The following is a 17,738-nucleotide window of genomic DNA, read 5'->3' as shown; positions in this document are numbered from 1 at the left end:
CTTCTCTCTCTCTCTCTCTCCCACCCCCCCCGCGTCTCCCTCCCCATTCATCCCGGATGACATCGACGAATTCCGCGGGGCAACCTGCTGCCGCGGAGATGCCTCGGGGATTCGATTTCTATATGCAGGTGCTCGTTCGTTCTTTGGATCGATCGATAGATAGTGCAGAGCCGCAAGATCGGGACATGTTTCCCCTCCCCGTCCTGTGCCCGTTTGTACCCGAAAAGTAAAAGATCGTAGGAATTAATGAAACACGCATAAGTTTGAATAAATTTAATTTGCTCGAAGTCCGACTGTATTTCAACAGAAATGAATCCGCGATGGTGCGGTCTTTATCTCCGAGGACGCGGATTATCTCGTATCGAATTGAGAGTAAAATTTTACTCTTACGCGAACTCACGTTGTTGAATATCAAGTAATCGAACGTACATAGTTAGAATCGCCTTCGATACGTTTATTGATTACAACGAGACGCAAAATAAGACGAGTCCGATAATCTTCGATTTCGCGTCTTTTATCTTTCGAGTTATATTGCCTTCCGATAGAATTGCACGACGAAACGTGAACGGGGACACGCGGCGATCATGCTCCTCATAACGAGCCTAATTAAGCCCGTGCTCGGGCTCGTAAAGTTTCATGGCGAAATGAAGATGCATTATCGGCCAGTAATATGCAGTAAAAGCGCCTAATGATAACGCTGGTAGCGCAGCCTTCGTCAAGCGGGTTTATATCACATCGACTTGTACGACTTACCTTGATACTCTTATAAGTCTGACTCTAAATATTGCGAACAGATTTAACACATATTTCAAGAAGTCTTTTTCCTGAGACTTTACACCGTGTTTCTTAACTCAACGAAATTACATAGCTGGAATATAATTTTCAGGAGCTTTTTAATCCTTAAACGAAACACACGTGACGTCCCCCATGAAAAAGTATATATCCTAAAATATATTATATAATATTATATACCAATACTTATACGTTAATATATATAAATGTCTATATAAAATATAAGAATACGTATAACTAATTAAAGCATTTTTTGCCGCCTACGATATAGAACAAATATAAGAAAATACTATATATTTACATAAAATATGCTAAATATATTTTTAATACATAATCTAATATATAAAATAGATATATTAGAATATATCTAAAATATATGCCTGCATATATAAAATTAAATCATTTTTTGCCGTTTAAAATATATAGCAAATATAAGTAAAGAAGGTATATTTTTACTGTACTCAAGAATATATATACAAATATGTATATATATGCAATTTATATAATACATATATTTTTAAATATATTTTTTCATGGGGGGAGAGGATTACTTTACAAAAATAATTTTAGTTGGACGTATTCTACTCGAATAACAGAATTAAATAAGTTACTCTTGTCTACATTTAAATAAGTTACTCTTGTCTCAATACAGTAAGTAAATCTTTTTTAATTCGATAGAGGAGAATAAGAATTATTAATTTTATTTTGACGTTGTCTTATTTTTATACTAAATAAGGTTGTGAAAAATATAAACGCGCGTCAAGAATCTTTTTTGTCTCGTTAAAGAAATCCTTTCTGAGGGTGTAAAATGAAATAAAAGCCTAGTAAGGTCAAAATTCAAGGGAACTTTGTTCGATTTCCATGAAACTTTTGGTTTCGAATACGAGGCTACACTCTGGGTGTAGCTATGCAAATAGCTCTGAGAAAAGCACTCAAATATAAATCATTACACGACGTAAAATTTTAACAGCTCGTTACGTAAGAAAAATTTTAACAGCTCGCTCTGAATTATCTCCGAGACGGATGTTTTACTGTAATGAAAACTTCTCGTATTATCGCAGACTGCTGGGCCGCGGTTCCATGCACGTGTTCTCCAGCGAGCAATTTCAAAAGCTAATGGACGCGAGCGGCTTCACGGGTCCCTGGCATTCTTTGGTGGACCTCGGGGCAGGTGATGGCGCAACCACCGCCCACGTGGCGCATCTCTTCGAGAAGGTGTACGCCACGGATATCTCACCCCCCATGAGGTGGGCTCTGGCGAAGAGAAAGTTCACGTATGTAAATTTCGTCAAGTAGCAGAGCGCGTCTTTATTCTTCCATGTTCATAATTTTTACATGATACACATGAGAAAGTCTCGTGTCTACGCCCATACAGTAATCACGCGTTTCTAGAGAGATATAATGTCTCTGTAGCGACATTCCTAACTGGGTCCAATGGCATTTGACCACGTGCCATACGCCGACTAGAATCTGTTGATTGCACTTGAAAAGGGCGAAAACCCATGGCCGAAACGTTGCGTGAATAAAGGAAGTTTCCTGTTGTGTCGGATTCTTCGACCTATTTGTTATACATGAGAAAAATGTATTGTAACAACAGCATTAGTCTAATTGGAAACAGTCTTGTTAATTGAATACCAAGAGCCGTTTTAATAAAACCTTCGTCTCATTAATACCGTCATTAAATTAATAAGATTGTTTCCAATGAAACCTAATGCTGTCGATACATTTTTTGTCCATCCACGAAATCCTTACGAACGATTCACGAAGATTCGTTTAATGATTAAAACTGAACACACCGAGATCGGCCTCGAAAGCTCGTCGATTCCCGTATTTTCTCTTCACTATTTTTAGCGGGCATCTGGAATTCATGTGCAAAATGTGTGCGACGTGTAACTTAATTCGCCTAAAATTAGCATATTCGTAATCAAGAAACGGGAATATTTCTGAGAGCAACTGTTATTACGGTCATTGTATGCGCTTATGCAAAGGCGATTCGATCTGAATATTCCGAGAGGAATCTTTACTGGCTGGGCGGAAATTTTTCAACTGCAAAGCTCCCTTGCGAGCGCGCGGAGTCGCATATGCGAGAACGCGAAACAGATTACATTCTTTGAATCGAATACGTGCGGCCAAAGGTGGGCGGTGGAATCTTCGCTCCTTGAACGTGCATTTACATTTCCTCGTAACGGCGACACACGACTCGGTAGATTCGCGCGACACATTTTATCCTCATCACAGCTTAGAGCGCCGTATGCACGGCTTCCCTCGACGTGTTCAGTCCCGCGAGGAAATTACTTGAAATACCAGCGTTCATAAATTATCCGGCTTTATGAATTATAATAACAACTTCAATCAGTTCGGAATCGACCTTTTCATCGCGAAACTCGCCGGATCTAATCCATTTTCCTTCGCGTTGATCAAACGAATAATAATTATCTACGCGGGAAAACATGCTGTTGAATTAAAGAAAATGAAGTTGCTCGAATTAAACGTTAATGCCACGGGCTGCCACAAACATAAATAAATCACTTATAATAATTTTAAGCATTGAACTAAATATCCAGATTATTGAGACAACAATCTCATGTTTTTCATTTATTAATACTGATGTTGTTTCTGCGATTTTATTTCAATTACACTGATCTTGTTTGCACATCATTCTTTTTTCCGCGTACGAGAATAAATACGCTGAGAAAAAAGAAAAGGTACTGAGAAAAATGTCCGAGTACATCTAATCGGATAATCCGATTACATAATAACAAACGGATGTATCCGATAAAAATTACGATCGGTTATCAAATTTCATCGGTAACTTTATCTAATACGGGGTGTCCAGTGGTCAGGGAAATGTGGAAAACCGGGAATTGTCAGGGAATTTTAGAAATCTGGAAATGTCAGGGAAAAGTCAAGAAAAGTTCAAGAGATGAACCATCGGAAACGCTGCTTAATTGGTTTATCCTGATGGAAATTTTTCTCGGTGTATCGAATTTATGCAAATCAACGTAACCGCGAATCAGATCCATAGATCGGGCGAATGCGGGCGCGGTTCGCGGTTACTCGATACGGATCCTCGATAATATAAGCGCGCGCAATTACGCGCGCCGTTCCCGGGCGAATTGAGAGGCCATCACGGGCGGTGTTATTACGGTTATCTCAAAAACGTGGGCTTCATTATAAAGTGAGATAAGATAATTGATCGGCCGGGGCCGGCCGGCCGGCCGGCCGGTCCCGTCGCGCGCGCGTTCGCGCCGCCCGACCGGCCGCGACGGCGGACGATGTATAAACCCCGGCACTTGTCGACGCTCGTGTCGATACGTAATATTCTCAACACGATGCGCCACTAACAAGTTTATTGCGCCGAATTGATTGGAGTAGAAGTTTACGGTGGTTTTACACCCGGAGCGGAGCGTCTCCGCCGCGGACGCCGCTATCGGGACACGCCCGGCCCCCGAGTTGCTCTCAGCGCGCCGGGTCGCCGCTCGAATTTTAAATGAGCGTCCGTGGGGCGCGCGACGGACCCCGTAACTCGTTTTGTACAACTCCGACTATCCCCGGGTACCCACCGTTCCGCCCCGCGCAATATTCGCCTTAGTAGATGTCTGCGCTCTCCCGCCGCCCGCGCCTTCGAAAAACTATTTTGCCAAAAAGAGAAGTCGCGGTTCGGCTTTCGCCACGTGCACCTGTTACCGAACACACGCGACGTTTTGTAGATCTCGGATCGTCACCGGGGAATTTCTCTCTGCGCGAGCTTATCGACCTTTTTTTTCTATAATAGACTGTCACTCGTGGGACAATTTATGAAATTAAAACTCAAGCTGGTATCGGTGAAAAAATTAATTTCGAATGATCATGATTGATGAATTTCTATGTGTATCTGTTATCGAACATTCTTTACACCCTCTGTGCCCTTTTTACATTTGTATATCCTCTTGAAACAAAGTCAAAATAATAGTAGAGTATGAAAAGCCAGACATATAAGAATTGGAAATATCCGAATAACGTACAAGATAGAGGAAAAGCTTTTCCCGAACACGTCTTTAGTTGTTGGCCTCTTCGCAGGGTGCTGGACGTGGAGAGATGGCACCAGGAGGCCAGTCCTTACAACGTGATCCTCTGCCTGAACCTTCTCGACCGCTGCGACCGTCCAAACACCCTGTTGAGGCTGCTGAGGACCTCGCTTGCTCCCGGCGGCAGGCTGATCGTCGCCCTGGTGCTGCCGTTCAGCCCCTACGTCGAGGTCGGTGAGAGGGGTAACCACAAGCCGTCGGAGTACCTACCGGTGCGAGGGAACGGGCTCGAGATTCAGATAGCCAGTCTGATCGACCGGGTCTTCGCCCCGGTGGGTCTGCGATGCCTCGTCTGGAGCAAACTGCCGTATCTGTGCGAGGGCGATCTGGGACAGTCGTATTACTTCCTAGATGACGTGATCTTCGTGCTGGAGGCGCAGCCGGTTAGCACACGGTCCTGCGAGTTCACGGAAAACGACGGTGTCTCGCTGCGAAGGGACTTTTAGGGTTCGGCGCCAGGCGGGCTGTGTACAGTGTACTTACGGAACGGCTAACAGGGGATAGAGAGGAAGCGTGAGAAAGTGATACCAGGCATGTCTTTCACACTTGTAAAAACTTTAATAATTGCTGTCATGAGTTAGAATTATGCGAGAATACAGAAGAGCAATACTGGCAAGCGACGACGAGCTTAATGTGCAGACACAGCGGTTAGCGTTTGGTGTACGAATATCAATTACCGATCCGAGTTTAAAAAGGGAACGACGGATCGACAACGGTGCGCATTTTACAATCGTTTATCATCTTACTGTCGAATTCGGTGCGGAAACATGTACACGGTCTCTATGGTATAGATATGGCGCGAGAGTAACGAGATCCGGAAACGAAATCTGCCCTTTTTCTGCCCCCCCCCCTTTCCTGGTGTGCTCGATCCCGCTCGAGAGAACGTCCCTCTAGAATCAAATCTTATCTAATTATCTAAACTAGAAATCAACGGACGGTATACAAAGGAGAATATTAAACTAATGCACATTGTGGCGTCAGTTGCAGCAACTGCGGTAATAAAATCGCAAAACGAATAATGGAAAAACGAACGTTTTAAACTTTAACGATAATTTTAATCTATAACACATAAATATACGGCGATGCCGTCGTTAACGAAATACAACGAATGTCAAGCGGAGGATGAAGAAGCTTAAAGCAGTGCTGCAACTTTTGCCTTAAACAAACATAAACGCACAAACTCCTCAACATATTCCGAACAATTGTGCTGTGGTATTCAAATCGATAGGGTAAGATTTATCTCGGACGTAGCCCCTAACGTGTTTCGAAATTCTACTTTGGTACATTTGGTCAACTCCTTTCCCCGCCAGACTCTGTTTCCGCGCTCCCTTTTCTCTATTTGGCATAAGTTGCAACGACTTAGTCATGGATATGCTTAATTGCGTTGATCACACGGACCGACCAATCGAGATACAAACGACATTGCGTTTGCATTTTTGATAATTATACGTAATATTATAAGAAATAAGTCCACCTAGTTATTGGAAATACACTTTGGTGTGCAACAAGTTATCGTCGAATTATGAACCATATTGCAGCAGCCTTCTTGTCAATATATATATATATTATATATGTATGTCAACAAAAACGCAGTCTATAGAAGCCGGATCTGCATTCATTTAAACGGCTATAATAGCCGTGAAAAACAAATAAAGAATCACTGTCGAAAATTATTCTCCAGCCTTGTTAATCGTCATCGGATTTCCGCATGTTTCCCACAATTCGAACACAATAGAATACCGAACGGAACATACATATGATGCTTAATAACATGAAAAAGTAGATCGATTGTCGATTTGAAAGTATATGGATTTATTTCAACAAAAAAACTGCTTTAGAGCCTACAAATAATTGACGCGTAGTTTACCGAGTTAAAAAAAGTATGGAAAATTGATGGAAAAATATTAAACTACTAAGATCCAGTTCGATCAAAAGTGATATTTTCTCCAATTATTTGTATTACAGAATAGAGGAAAACAATACAGAACGAAAGAAAAGAAACTATATTAAAGAGAGCAATAACACATGTATCGAAAAAAAGTTGACATCAAAAGATATTGGTTATTGAGAATATCGATAACAACGAAGTCGCTTCAGTGAAACGCGTACTCCCTCTCCAACCTTCGGTTGGCAGCAGTCGGGAGTAAAAAGGAAGAGAACAGAACAAAAGAAAGTAACAATTCGCACGTCTTTCGAATCATGGATCCGACTCCTAAATGGTAATCGATCGGCACATTCGCTGCATATGTGTAGTAAATAATAACAGATACATGTATAGAAAGACATCTTCAATATACGCGCATTCATATAAAATTTTGCTATTTGATAGCCAAAACTTCGCATTCTTGCCGACACATACACACAGCCCACAAAACAGAGCCCCACGCATTCGAGTGTCGCGCGCGATCTTGCATTCGCGACGTACACGGCATTTATCGCTTACATCCAAAGACGAACGCCTTGTAACTTTATCGAGAAAGAAGGAAACACTTTATCATACCGCTTATATGCGCATATAACAACCGAGTAGGAAACGGTTTTACTCCTGCAACCGATACGATATGCCGTTTGCCCGAGGAAGCGTTCGATCGAAACCACAAACGCAATTTCCTCTTAATTTACAGTTTCTCTCGCAAGAGTAAAAACGTTTCTGCGTAATAATACTTAGTGCACGATGAAGTCTTTGAGCGTCCCAGTGCGAACCACACCCCCTTATAAGAGTTCCTCGTAACAATTTCGTTCTTTTTTTCTTTTCTACGTATATATTAAGAAATAATTTGATTTTTAAAAAATACCTATATGAATTGACCAATGATTTTTTTTTACGTGCACACCGCATACACTGCCCATGGAGCTTATTAGAAATCTTCTAACATATACAAATCTTTCAACGTATGCTTGTTTAACGAACAGCAGTAGAAATAACAATTATATATGTTCATCTCATCCTTAAAAGTAAATAATAACGCATATATAAAGCTTTTTAAAGGAAATATGTATACGTGTATACATGCAAAATTGTGTACATAAGTTGAACACAGTAATTACTTTGCTAATTGAATAACTCGATTCATATTAATTCACAGTTCTAAGAAAGAATATACTATATTCAACAAACAAGTTAAAAACAAAATAACGAGTCCAATAATAGAGAAAATTGTCAACTCTTCCTTTATGCAGCTATGCCGCGAATGCTGAAGTAGCAATCGATTAGTAGCAAGAGCTTTTGTACCAGATCAATTTAGTCTTTGCTTCTCATTTCGACTTAAGTTTTACACGCCTACCTAACAGTTTTATACATATAAAAGAAAACCTTATATGATATTAATCAGGTAGTAATCATTGGAACACAAACGGCAAATTATTAAATCGATACGGTAAATATAAATGCTATTCATACCGAATATTATTTCATTTACGTAATTGCAACTCGGTCGTTGAGTTTTCGGTATATAATCGCAGGATCAATCGATAGATTATTTGTCGAATAAGCACCATAGGCAGCTCGAGAGCAATGACAATGTGAAATCAAATTACGGCGATGAAATAAAGCTAGTAAGAATCCCTAAGATGACGCGGTGTGAGTTTAGCCCTACATATAAATCTTTTTGTTTCACGCTACCCACGTTTATCACAGTCCACGCATGACTCATTTTGTCTCTTAGTATTTGAAGTCCTAAACGCCAACAACTTTTTTGAGCAATCCATCGGGTTGTTTAGATACGAAACACCCAGCTAATCAATAAACATCTTGTGACTAGAACATCATAGAGCGCAAAAAGACGAAACTTGGTCTGTCGCGAGTAAAGCGAACACGACGGTTAGTCTAGCTTACGCTGCTCGCATAATTCCTCCATTGCGCCAGCTTTTCTGTTAAAGAACAATGGAATATATATATATACGTAGTGATAGAAATACACATTAGAGTTGAAGATAGTGGTAAAATTACTTACAACGTTGACAGGTAAGGGGTACCAGTGTGATCTAATCGGTGTTTATCTTCGTTTTTCCAGCTCGAGACTGGTATGTGCGGAGGCGGCAAGAAGCTTCTCAACGATTGTACAAGCTGTATTGTATCGACCAATGCTGCAATTGCGAATGAGCAACGTGAAAATCATTGTACACTATACTTTGAGAGAGAGTGAATTCGTAAAACACCTTAAATGCAATAAATTCATTTAGGGAGAAAACTAGGAAAAACAGATAAAATGGAGAATTTATACTTTTTTGCAGGGCCTCGGACTGTTTGCCGTATGGCTTGCACATCGCCGGCCGTACGCAAGCTTTCATTCTCGCCATGTTCTTCATCACTTCCGCAAAAGCGCGCACAATCTTCTCTTGACCACCTAAAGAATAGATTCGTGCGTTTGTAAATTTAATTAAAAAAAACGTGCTTATCACTATGCCGCGCGTGTACCGCGTGTTCTTAATAACCTTCCGAATTTGAAGATGATGACCGGGATCCCTTTTCACCTTCTAAAGGCCATGCGCCGTTGTGCAGCGCCAACAGGTCCTTGTTGGCGTTCCCTAATCCTTGTAAGTTTCCTAAACCAAGAGAAGCGAGATTGTCCAAGTTGTCCAGATTGGTGCGTAAAAAGTCCGTCAACTTGTGATCGGAGATCGGTATATTTGGTATTAGAGATTCGTAATGCTGCTTGCCGGATGGCACTTTTTTCTCTTGCGACACAGGCCGATGCGGAATATTTAATGACGGACGGCTTGGAGGACGTTGAAGATTCAATTGGTTGCCAGCACCCCTCATCTCCGATAAATCCGCAGTGGATCCTCCTCCCAGGTGTGTGTTCGGATTAGCGCTGCTTAGGCTCTGCAGAGAGAACAAACATATAGCAAGGTGTCAAATTAATAAACTCGGCTTGCGTAATAGCGAACGACAGGTAGGAGGTGTCGTATAAAGAGTTCGCTCACTGCCTGGAAATCTGCGCTATGTGGGAAACCGGTGCGCAGAAGGGACGCGGTCGCCTCGTTATCTTGGATGTAAGTCGGCGCCATGTGGCCCATCTTCTGAGTGAGCTCCAGCTGATTTTTGTAATAGCGACAAGCGGGATTGGGGCAGTTTTGCACGACCTCTATGATAAATTCCTTCTCCATCCCAAAGCACTCTCTGCCGATGGTGTAGGACTCCATGACCGCTCTGACCGTACCCTCCAGGCCCAGGTGTAAGCCGTGCGGTCCATTCATGTGCTTCAACATGACGGCGTTGGCGAAGTGTTCGTAGGGTAGTATTATCTTGCCGTTCTCTCGTAGGACTAGCCTGCCCTGCGAATCCAGTGCGACTCTCGACGCCATCATCCTGCGAACGTAACAAGCGCGGTGAGTACTTCGCAACGGGCACAAATGCGTGCTCGACGCGTAAAACAACGTTTGTCCTCACTGTAAATAAGCGGCGCTTGGCATCATGGACGCATCCTTGAATTCCGAGAAGCACTGCAGTAGCTCGATACCGGGATTCCATCCTTTATTTTGTAAATACGCTTGTAACAACATGTACATCTTCTCCGTGACGTAGCCGGCGCCGCTCGGTGACGCAGAGTAGCCTGATCCTCCGCCCGGCGGACCCATTTCGGTTTGCATACCTTTGGCAACAATGTTCTTCATAGTTTCCGCCAGGTCCATTCTGCATGCATATAACTGGACATGAATCTCCCAACGCGACGAGATAAACGAATCAAGTCTCCCTGCACACGCAAGGATCTATCCGGTACACAGAAACGTGGTGTACTCGATCGGATACATCGGAGAGACGCGAAAGGACTAGTCGCCGATTATTTGTACAACGTATACGGAGAACGAGAAAGGAAAAGGCACAAACCGACGCCGGCGATCGATACGCATCGCGACAAGTCTCGTTGACCCGTTATCGCGGTCGACTCCGCGGCTCCGGGACGAATCGCCGTCGAGCTCCGACCGGTCGGGCGCGACCGGGAAGGCGCGCCATCGTCCGTCCGCCCATCCGGGCACGGCGTCGGTGACGACGGAGCGTCGCGTCACCGCGTCCGTCGGCACCGACGGCGAGCGCCGGGAGGCGAGCGCGCGCCGCTCGCCGCTCTCTCGCCACCGGCCATTGTTATCGCCGGCGGAACCGATAAAAAAAAGTGGCCGGCCGCGTGCGATCGAGCGAGCGAGCGAGCCGAGCGGGCGAGCCACCGCCCCCCTTTCCGACACGCGCAGGGGGGACCAGACCGCCGTAACGCGGAACGTACGTTACTCTCCCGGACCCGTGCACACTCACCCCGTGCCGCGGCCGCCGCTTGCTCCACTCCACTCGCGGCGTAGCCGGGTAGCCCCAGGAGCCCGTCCGTCGCCGTCAGTCCCCGCCGCTCGGCATCGCCTTAATTAATTAAAGCCCCGGGATCACATTTGCAAATAACATAAATCGCGATAATTATTTCCGCGAGGGTCACTTGCACGGGCCGCCGCCAGGGGCGCGCCGCGCTCTACGCGCTTTTCGGCCGCGCGCACACGTGTGTGCGTGCGCGGGTGCGTGTGTGCGTCCCGCGGCGGCCACGTGCGTGTGCACCGACACGCGCGCACCCGCGCGTACGTACGTGCGCGCGCACCCGTGCGTGCGCGTGTGTGTGCGCGCCTCCTCCGCGGGCGGCCCGGCTGCGCTTACGCGACGCCACTTTGCGCATTTATCAATATTACTTTTTGCAATTGATATATTACGCCGCCTCGCGGCACGCCGCGGCGCGCGCTCGACGGCGAATTAGACCGACGACCGGCGGCGCCGGGCCGCCCGCGCTCGACGCGACGCCGAATGTCGCGCGCGATCGTTGAACCGAGCCGCGAGCGAACGCGCCGGCCGCCGGCGTGGCCGGCGTTCTCGGCGCAAGGCCGGGCGTATTATCGTGCGTTAACCCTCCCGGGAAGCGTCCGCGCGCTCTTCCGCCCCGCTGCTCTCTTATCGGGGAGAGATCGTCCGACTTTCCCGCGACGCGTCTCCTCCGAAGAAGGAGATTAGCGCGCCGGCTTTGGCGCACTTTACCTCCGATTACGTACGACGTTACGTTTACGCCAGAGCTCGCGCGCTATCTGCGTTCACGCTCGCGTCTTTGTCGTAAGCTGTTACGTCGCTTCGCGCTCTGAGCCATAAGACCCGGTGGTCGATTCTGTATCTTGCACCATAGCATGAAAATGCTAAAAGTAGCCTCGTCTTTCGAACTGTCCCCTTAAAAAGAGACAGGGTCGCTCACTTTTAGCAGTTTCACTATGCTGCAAGATACCGAATCGACCCCCTGAGCAGAATGGCTTATATACCCTTAAGTCAGCCTTATAAGACAATGTTTTATGTTTTAAGCCTTTGTCTTGAGGTAACGCACAATATACAGCACACAGATGTTGAATCAACATCTCAGAAATGTTCATTGCAACATTGCAATATTGCATCAATGTTACGAAACGTAGATTCAACGTTGAACAGATATTGCAGAAACGTCTAATGTACATTGATGCTTTATGTTGCTGCAACGTTAAAACAATTTGTTCAAGATTGTTTTAACGTTGCAGCGACATAAAGCATCAATGTACAAACATTAACCTAGATTCAACGTAGAAAAGATATTTATACTTCAACATTCAACATTGCAGCGTTTCAGCAGCATTATTTTAACTTTCTGTGCTGCATGGGACATGAATTAAACTAAGACTTAAGCCCGTATCAGACTACGGATTGAGATTGGGATTAGATTGAAATTTGACCAACCAGAGTAAAAGTTACTGAACTTGAGATTAGTAAACTTTACTGTGATTGGTTAAATTTCAATCTAATCCCAATCCCAATCCGTAGTCTGACACGGGCTTAAAGTTAAGCAACGTTCGGTGAAACTGGGCCTAAGCAGGCGTATTGGCTAGGTAAGAGGAGGCGGCGTCCACCTTACAATATTGGGACCAGTGTTGAGAATGTTAGATTTAGAGGAAAGTTCCCTTTTATGAGACAGCAGGTTTTCAACGTCCGAATCCAATCGCAAATCTGTTTCCGCGACGATTACGCGATCATACCAATGAATTTTCCACTAGACAAATTTCACTTCATGGTGGAGCCAATAAACGATGTCTATTAATTTAGCAGAAAACCCACTGTCTCATATTAATATCCTGCTTCATACTGCGGGACTTTCCTCCGCACATTTCCCAATATTGCGCCAATATATTGCGCCACTAGGGAAGCGACGTAGGCGAAACCGGATCTAATTCGTAAAACCAGAAAAAGATACTGTATAAAGCAAGTCGAACCGAGATTAAAGTTAAGCTGCGTTGGTAGAAACGGGCGCAATACTTTTATTTGCCTTAACAAAATAACACAAGTGCCACAGCTGGACAACGTCGACGGTTACGTAACATCAATTCCCACTCGACAACGTGTTTGACTGTTCTGTACGGTGCATGCTGTATTATATTTACATTGCCGAGTGGGAACTTGTAATGTCGTTGTTACGTAACTATTAGTTGGCATTCATTTGGGAATTAATAACCGATTAAATCAATCGGAGCTCGGGCGAATAAGCTCAGCCCGCAGTCGGGCTGCGCACGAACGTTCGCGTCTTATTAGCTTGCTAATTAATAACACGCGTAATTGACTTAATTAACGCGCGGGCGTTAAATATATTTAGCGCGTCATCGTCAAGTAGCTCGGCAGTTACGGGAGCGGGGCTACGCGACACGGAGCCAATCGATAAAACACCGAAAGTACTGAAATAGTTGGCCGCGCGCGACGCGGCCGGCGCGCATGGGATTAAAACTCGCGACGGCGAGGCCGGCGCGAGTGTCTCCATTTTTAGCGCAACGAGGTCCGAGTCGTGGGCAGCGCGCACCCGGAGATCAATCCAATCCAACGCGCGCGCCGCGTAGAGCGACTCTCTCTCTCTCTCTCTCTTTCTCCCCGGCGCACAGGTGAAACGCGTGGCTTTCGAAAATTTAAATCGCACGCGCGTGCAACGCGGGGGAAAGCGCGCACTGATGCCAACCGCGCGCGCGCGCGCGCACGCGTGCGGCCGCGAGGTTCCCCAAATAGTGTAAACATGGCCTCGCGGTACAGTCACGGTGTCCAGCGAGTTCTAGCGAAATTGGAGGCCTCGATAAATTCCGAAAACTATTATGAGGCCCATCAGATGTATCGAACTTTGTATTTCAGGTGAGAGTCGGCCGGGCCGGCCGCCCGGCGCTGCCGCACCCCGAAAAAACCTCCGCCCGTCTCTCTAACCTCCTCCTCCTGCGCTTACAGATACCTCGGCCAGAGAAAATACTCAGAACTCCTGGAATTGCTGTACAACGGCTCGATGCTTCTGTTACAGCACGAACAGGTACGCGTAAACGTCCGTCGCGTGCGCCGGATTTTCCTGCGTCCCTCGAAACGATTCTCGTCATTTCTCCCGGGACGAACCGTGCGCCGAGAGCTCCGTACTGTCCGCACGACTCTCCATGTGACTCGTAATTAATGACTCGTTCGTTTCTTGCAGCACGCAAGCGGAGCCGACTTAGGAATTCTATTTGTCAATGTTTTAACGCAATCTGGAACGGTGCCGGCGCAGGGCTTCTTCGAGAAGATCACGAGCTTGTTTAGTTTAATGAGCGCCACGTCACCGGAAAGGGAGGTGTTCGTGCAGTCGGCGCTTAAGTGGAGTGTCAAGGGCACGGATTACAAGACTGGCCATCCAGATTTGCACCAGAAGATAGCTCAGGTCTTTTGGAGAGGTAATCTTGCGGGGGGGGGGGGGATTTTATTGTGTAATTTGTTTTGGACGCACTGTACGTAACAGATCTACTTTCCGATCAGAAAAGAATTACATAATGGCGAGGCAACACTTTATACATAGTAGAGATGGTTCCGGATGCGCTGCAATGCTGGTCGAACTCCACGAGCAGCGTGGATATATGAATGAAATAGATCTCTTCATAGCTCAAGCAGTCTTACAGTAAGTTGACTTGACTCTCAATTTTAACGTCGGAAATGTTCAAAATATTGCATCAAGAAGAAACAAGTTGTGATATAACAGATTCGGAGGTCAAGGAGTATTAAAATTATTTCAGATCTTTATATTTAAGCTAACGGCGCGCGATACTAATTTTTTCTACTGGATTGCTTTCGAGAACCAATAAGGCTGCAGAGTTTTAGATCCAGCGACTTGGGGCTAAATCCTGACTGGCTCTCGTAAGCAATCCAGTAGGGAAAACAGTATCGCGTGCCGTTTGCTTTAATTTGTATACGAGATAACTTAATTACACATGATCGATTTCAGGTATCTTTGTTTGCAAAACAAAGCAACGGCACAAGAGGCCTTCAATTCTTATACTTCAAGGCACCCGAAAATAAATAGCGGCCCGCCATATCTTCTTCCTTTATTAAATTTTTTGTTTTTCCTACTCAAAACCATCGACAGGTACGTCATACAATGCGAGAGATACATTACCGATTACATAAGTACGTCCTTCATGTCCCTCCGATCTGATGTGTGTTCGCAGTGGTAAACTAGCAGTGTTCACAATTCTCTGTGAGCAGTACCAGATATCTCTAAACAGAGATCCATGTTATCGACAGTACTTAGATAAAATAGGCCAACTTTTTTTCAATATCCCGCCTCCGCGCCCACGTAATCAGGGATTGTTCGGCTCGTTGTTGCAATCTTTCTTCAATGGCCTGGAGGACGACGACTCGGACGACGAGCAACGAAATACAGCCTCAACGTCGCACGCCGCGCAAGAACTTGATTGATTAAAGGTGAGGCAACACTGTGCAGTGTGATGCTGAATACCGAACTTTTAATATATTATTCTTCGACCCAAATACTTTCATTGACTGCACCTGTGTTAACCGACAATGAAACCTGAAATTGTGAACGTTACGTTTACGACCAAAAAAAAGCTGAAGGAATTACTGCCATTCGAAGAAACAGTAATTCCGAACTGTGTAGAGCCCTGAGAGTGCGTGGGACGACTTACGGGAATTTATCAAAGTTGTAAGTTATGTACTGAATTCACAATAGTAGAATTCATAGGCGTGTCTTATTATTTTATACATATATGTATAATATTTTCTATGCTCTTTTTAGCCAAATAAGATTTGTATAAAAACGCGACGCATGCTTCTGAATAAAAAGTCTTGATCAAGTAATATTTAAAACACAATGATTGTCAATTTATGTGCAAAAATTCGTATGAGTACGAATTGAGTTTGTAATCAATATCTTCATCCTCTACATATACATATATGCTGTTATGAATTCAGCAATTATACTTGGACTTTGAATAAAATCCTCGCCATTAGCTACGACCTGTATACCGTGCATATAACCACATGAATATGTATGCGTGTAAAACTGCTGGATCGAAAATTTATTTTATATAAAAACTAAAACTGCGTGTGGACAAATAAATGTGACATAATTGTAGCTTCCGAAAAAAAGAATGCTTACCGAGACTGCTTGTTGCCGTGGCATCGAGAAAGAGAATTTTACTCGGAGCAACGAGCGATATATTTATTTATTGGATTCTATATTGATATGAGTAATCGTTTAAACCAATAGAGAAAAAAGAAATTCATATATTTAACTAAGGAGATAAAACGACCATCGCACCGCGTAATAAAAATCTTCACAGCATTAACTAATAAAGGTAATATAATATCGCTGTGCATTAAAATGAAAACGAAACCATAGACAACATTTGATTAATAAATTTAGCTTTGTAATAAATATATCTCTCTAGAATATATGTAAGTGTATTGAGTATCCTTCATTATACTTCATTGTTTATTACGTTGTCAGAATTATTTAATGCAAAATTGTTATCTTAATATATGATAATTATCATTATAACTGATGACTTGCATTATCGACATGATCGAAAAATTCTACATTTTAAAATTAATTTTTTGTTAAAAAAATTAATGTTTATTATAATTAGGTGAAAATGAGGTAATATTAATTATCTGGTTGATATTATTACTTTGGAACGTGTATGTATGGAATTAGTTCTTTTGGAGATTTCTCTTAGTTATTATAATTTGTATAAATTACTTTAAAAAAAATAATAATAACAAATAATGATTGCTCGATATATTATTCTAATAGCAACTCCTCCTTCGTGTATCCGCTAAAAATACCTAATTTAATCGCAGTATGTGAGCTGAGTGAAACGTACAGATATGCCTCTGTCATCATGTTCCTAATTAAAATTACTATTTCACAATACAGTGGATTTTCTCGATACTCGTAACACTTATTCCTAAATCTCTATTTCGTATCACGAAATATTTTTTATCTCGGTAAATATTCATGCGATTTTATGTTGGAAACGCCAAACAGAAACGATAAGTGCGTTAAAATTTCCACGAATATGATCAATACGAAGACAATGTATGTTATAAGGAAATGACACGATAAGTGATTATAAACAATTACAAGTGATATGTTAAGTGAAATACAACAAAGTCAGTGAAAAAGAATAATGATAAATTAGAAAGAGTTCAAAATTTATTTCATGTTCAATGTTATGTTGTACAAATAAAAATACGATACATGTCGTGCGTGTGCGTGTGTGTTGTGTGTGTGTGTGTGCATGTATGCGTGTTTGCGCGTGCGTATTAATTGTATTTATATGAAAATGGTGTTTGATCGATTACGCTAATTATCAATTAAATTAATCAATTTGGTCACAATCACCCTTGTTACGTACAAATCCGAACGTTTGTACCCAGCTTATGTTAATTAATTTAATTAGCGCAGTATGAAATGTAGTTAGCGCATTGTTGTGAGTATCGAGAGCAACTTAATAGAGCGAATGTCATGTGAACCCAATTGATAAAACGTCAAAAGCGTTGAAATGGTTGACCCGTGACTACCACGCATGAACGCGATGATTGTC

General features: G+C 43.5%; 3 protein-coding genes across 7 annotated transcripts in view; 2 read left to right on the top strand and 1 right to left on the bottom strand.

The window, feature by feature from the left end:
• The window catches only part of LOC105565629 (methyltransferase-like protein 9), a 30,345-nt gene extending 21,399 nt beyond the window's left edge, over positions 1 to 8,946 (top strand). The window contains exons 2-4 of one of the 2 annotated variants that reach the window (XR_001009209.1): positions 1,854 to 2,066; positions 4,852 to 5,390; positions 8,873 to 8,946. Coding sequence is in view for 1 of the 2 variants with exons in the window: in XM_012018980.1 (XP_011874370.1) it covers positions 1,854 to 2,066; positions 4,852 to 5,305 (667 nt within the window). In the remaining variant the exon portion in view is untranslated. Of the gene's footprint in view, positions 1 to 1,853; positions 2,067 to 4,851; positions 6,533 to 8,872 lie in introns of those variants that run through there. The other variant, XM_012018980.1, reaches the window with a different exon arrangement.
• LOC105565632 (Golgi to ER traffic protein 4 homolog) lies at positions 3,509 to 17,063 on the top strand. Its single transcript, XM_012018986.1, has 8 exons — positions 3,509 to 3,523; positions 3,618 to 3,621; positions 13,889 to 14,010; positions 14,101 to 14,179; positions 14,336 to 14,570; positions 14,653 to 14,791; positions 15,116 to 15,256; positions 15,339 to 17,063. Exons 1-8 carry the CDS (start codon positions 3,510 to 3,512, stop codon positions 15,586 to 15,588), a joined length of 984 nt encoding a protein of 327 aa, XP_011874376.1. The 5' UTR covers position 3,509; the 3' UTR covers positions 15,589 to 17,063.
• LOC105565630 lies at positions 5,396 to 11,309 on the bottom strand. Of its 4 annotated transcripts, none has more exons than XM_012018982.1 (7): positions 11,110 to 11,309; positions 10,252 to 10,494; positions 9,786 to 10,170; positions 9,294 to 9,684; positions 9,083 to 9,205; positions 8,813 to 8,945; positions 5,396 to 8,729 (listed from the first exon to the last, which is right to left on the bottom strand). In XM_012018982.1, exons 2-7 carry the CDS (start codon positions 10,491 to 10,493, stop codon positions 8,681 to 8,683), a joined length of 1,323 nt encoding a protein of 440 aa, XP_011874372.1. In that variant the 5' UTR covers position 10,494; positions 11,110 to 11,309; the 3' UTR covers positions 5,396 to 8,680. The 4 variants fall into 4 exon arrangements, with proteins under 4 accessions (XP_011874372.1, XP_011874375.1, XP_011874373.1 ...); XM_012018985.1 differs by lacking the exon at positions 11,110 to 11,309 and having other exon boundaries at positions 9,294 to 9,404; positions 9,519 to 9,684; positions 10,252 to 10,792; XM_012018983.1 differs by lacking the exon at positions 11,110 to 11,309 and having other exon boundaries at positions 9,333 to 9,684; positions 10,252 to 10,792.
• Positions 17,064 to 17,738: the final 675 nt, after the last annotated feature.

The sequence above is a fragment of the Vollenhovia emeryi genome, unplaced genomic scaffold (genome assembly GCF_000949405.1).
Source record: "Vollenhovia emeryi isolate VEMERY1.0 unplaced genomic scaffold, V.emery_V1.0 DF939150.1, whole genome shotgun sequence".
Lineage (NCBI taxonomy): Eukaryota > Metazoa > Arthropoda > Insecta > Hymenoptera > Formicidae > Vollenhovia > Vollenhovia emeryi.
The sequence above is the reverse complement of the archived record's forward strand: the minus strand, read 5'-3'. Positions and strand labels throughout refer to the sequence as shown.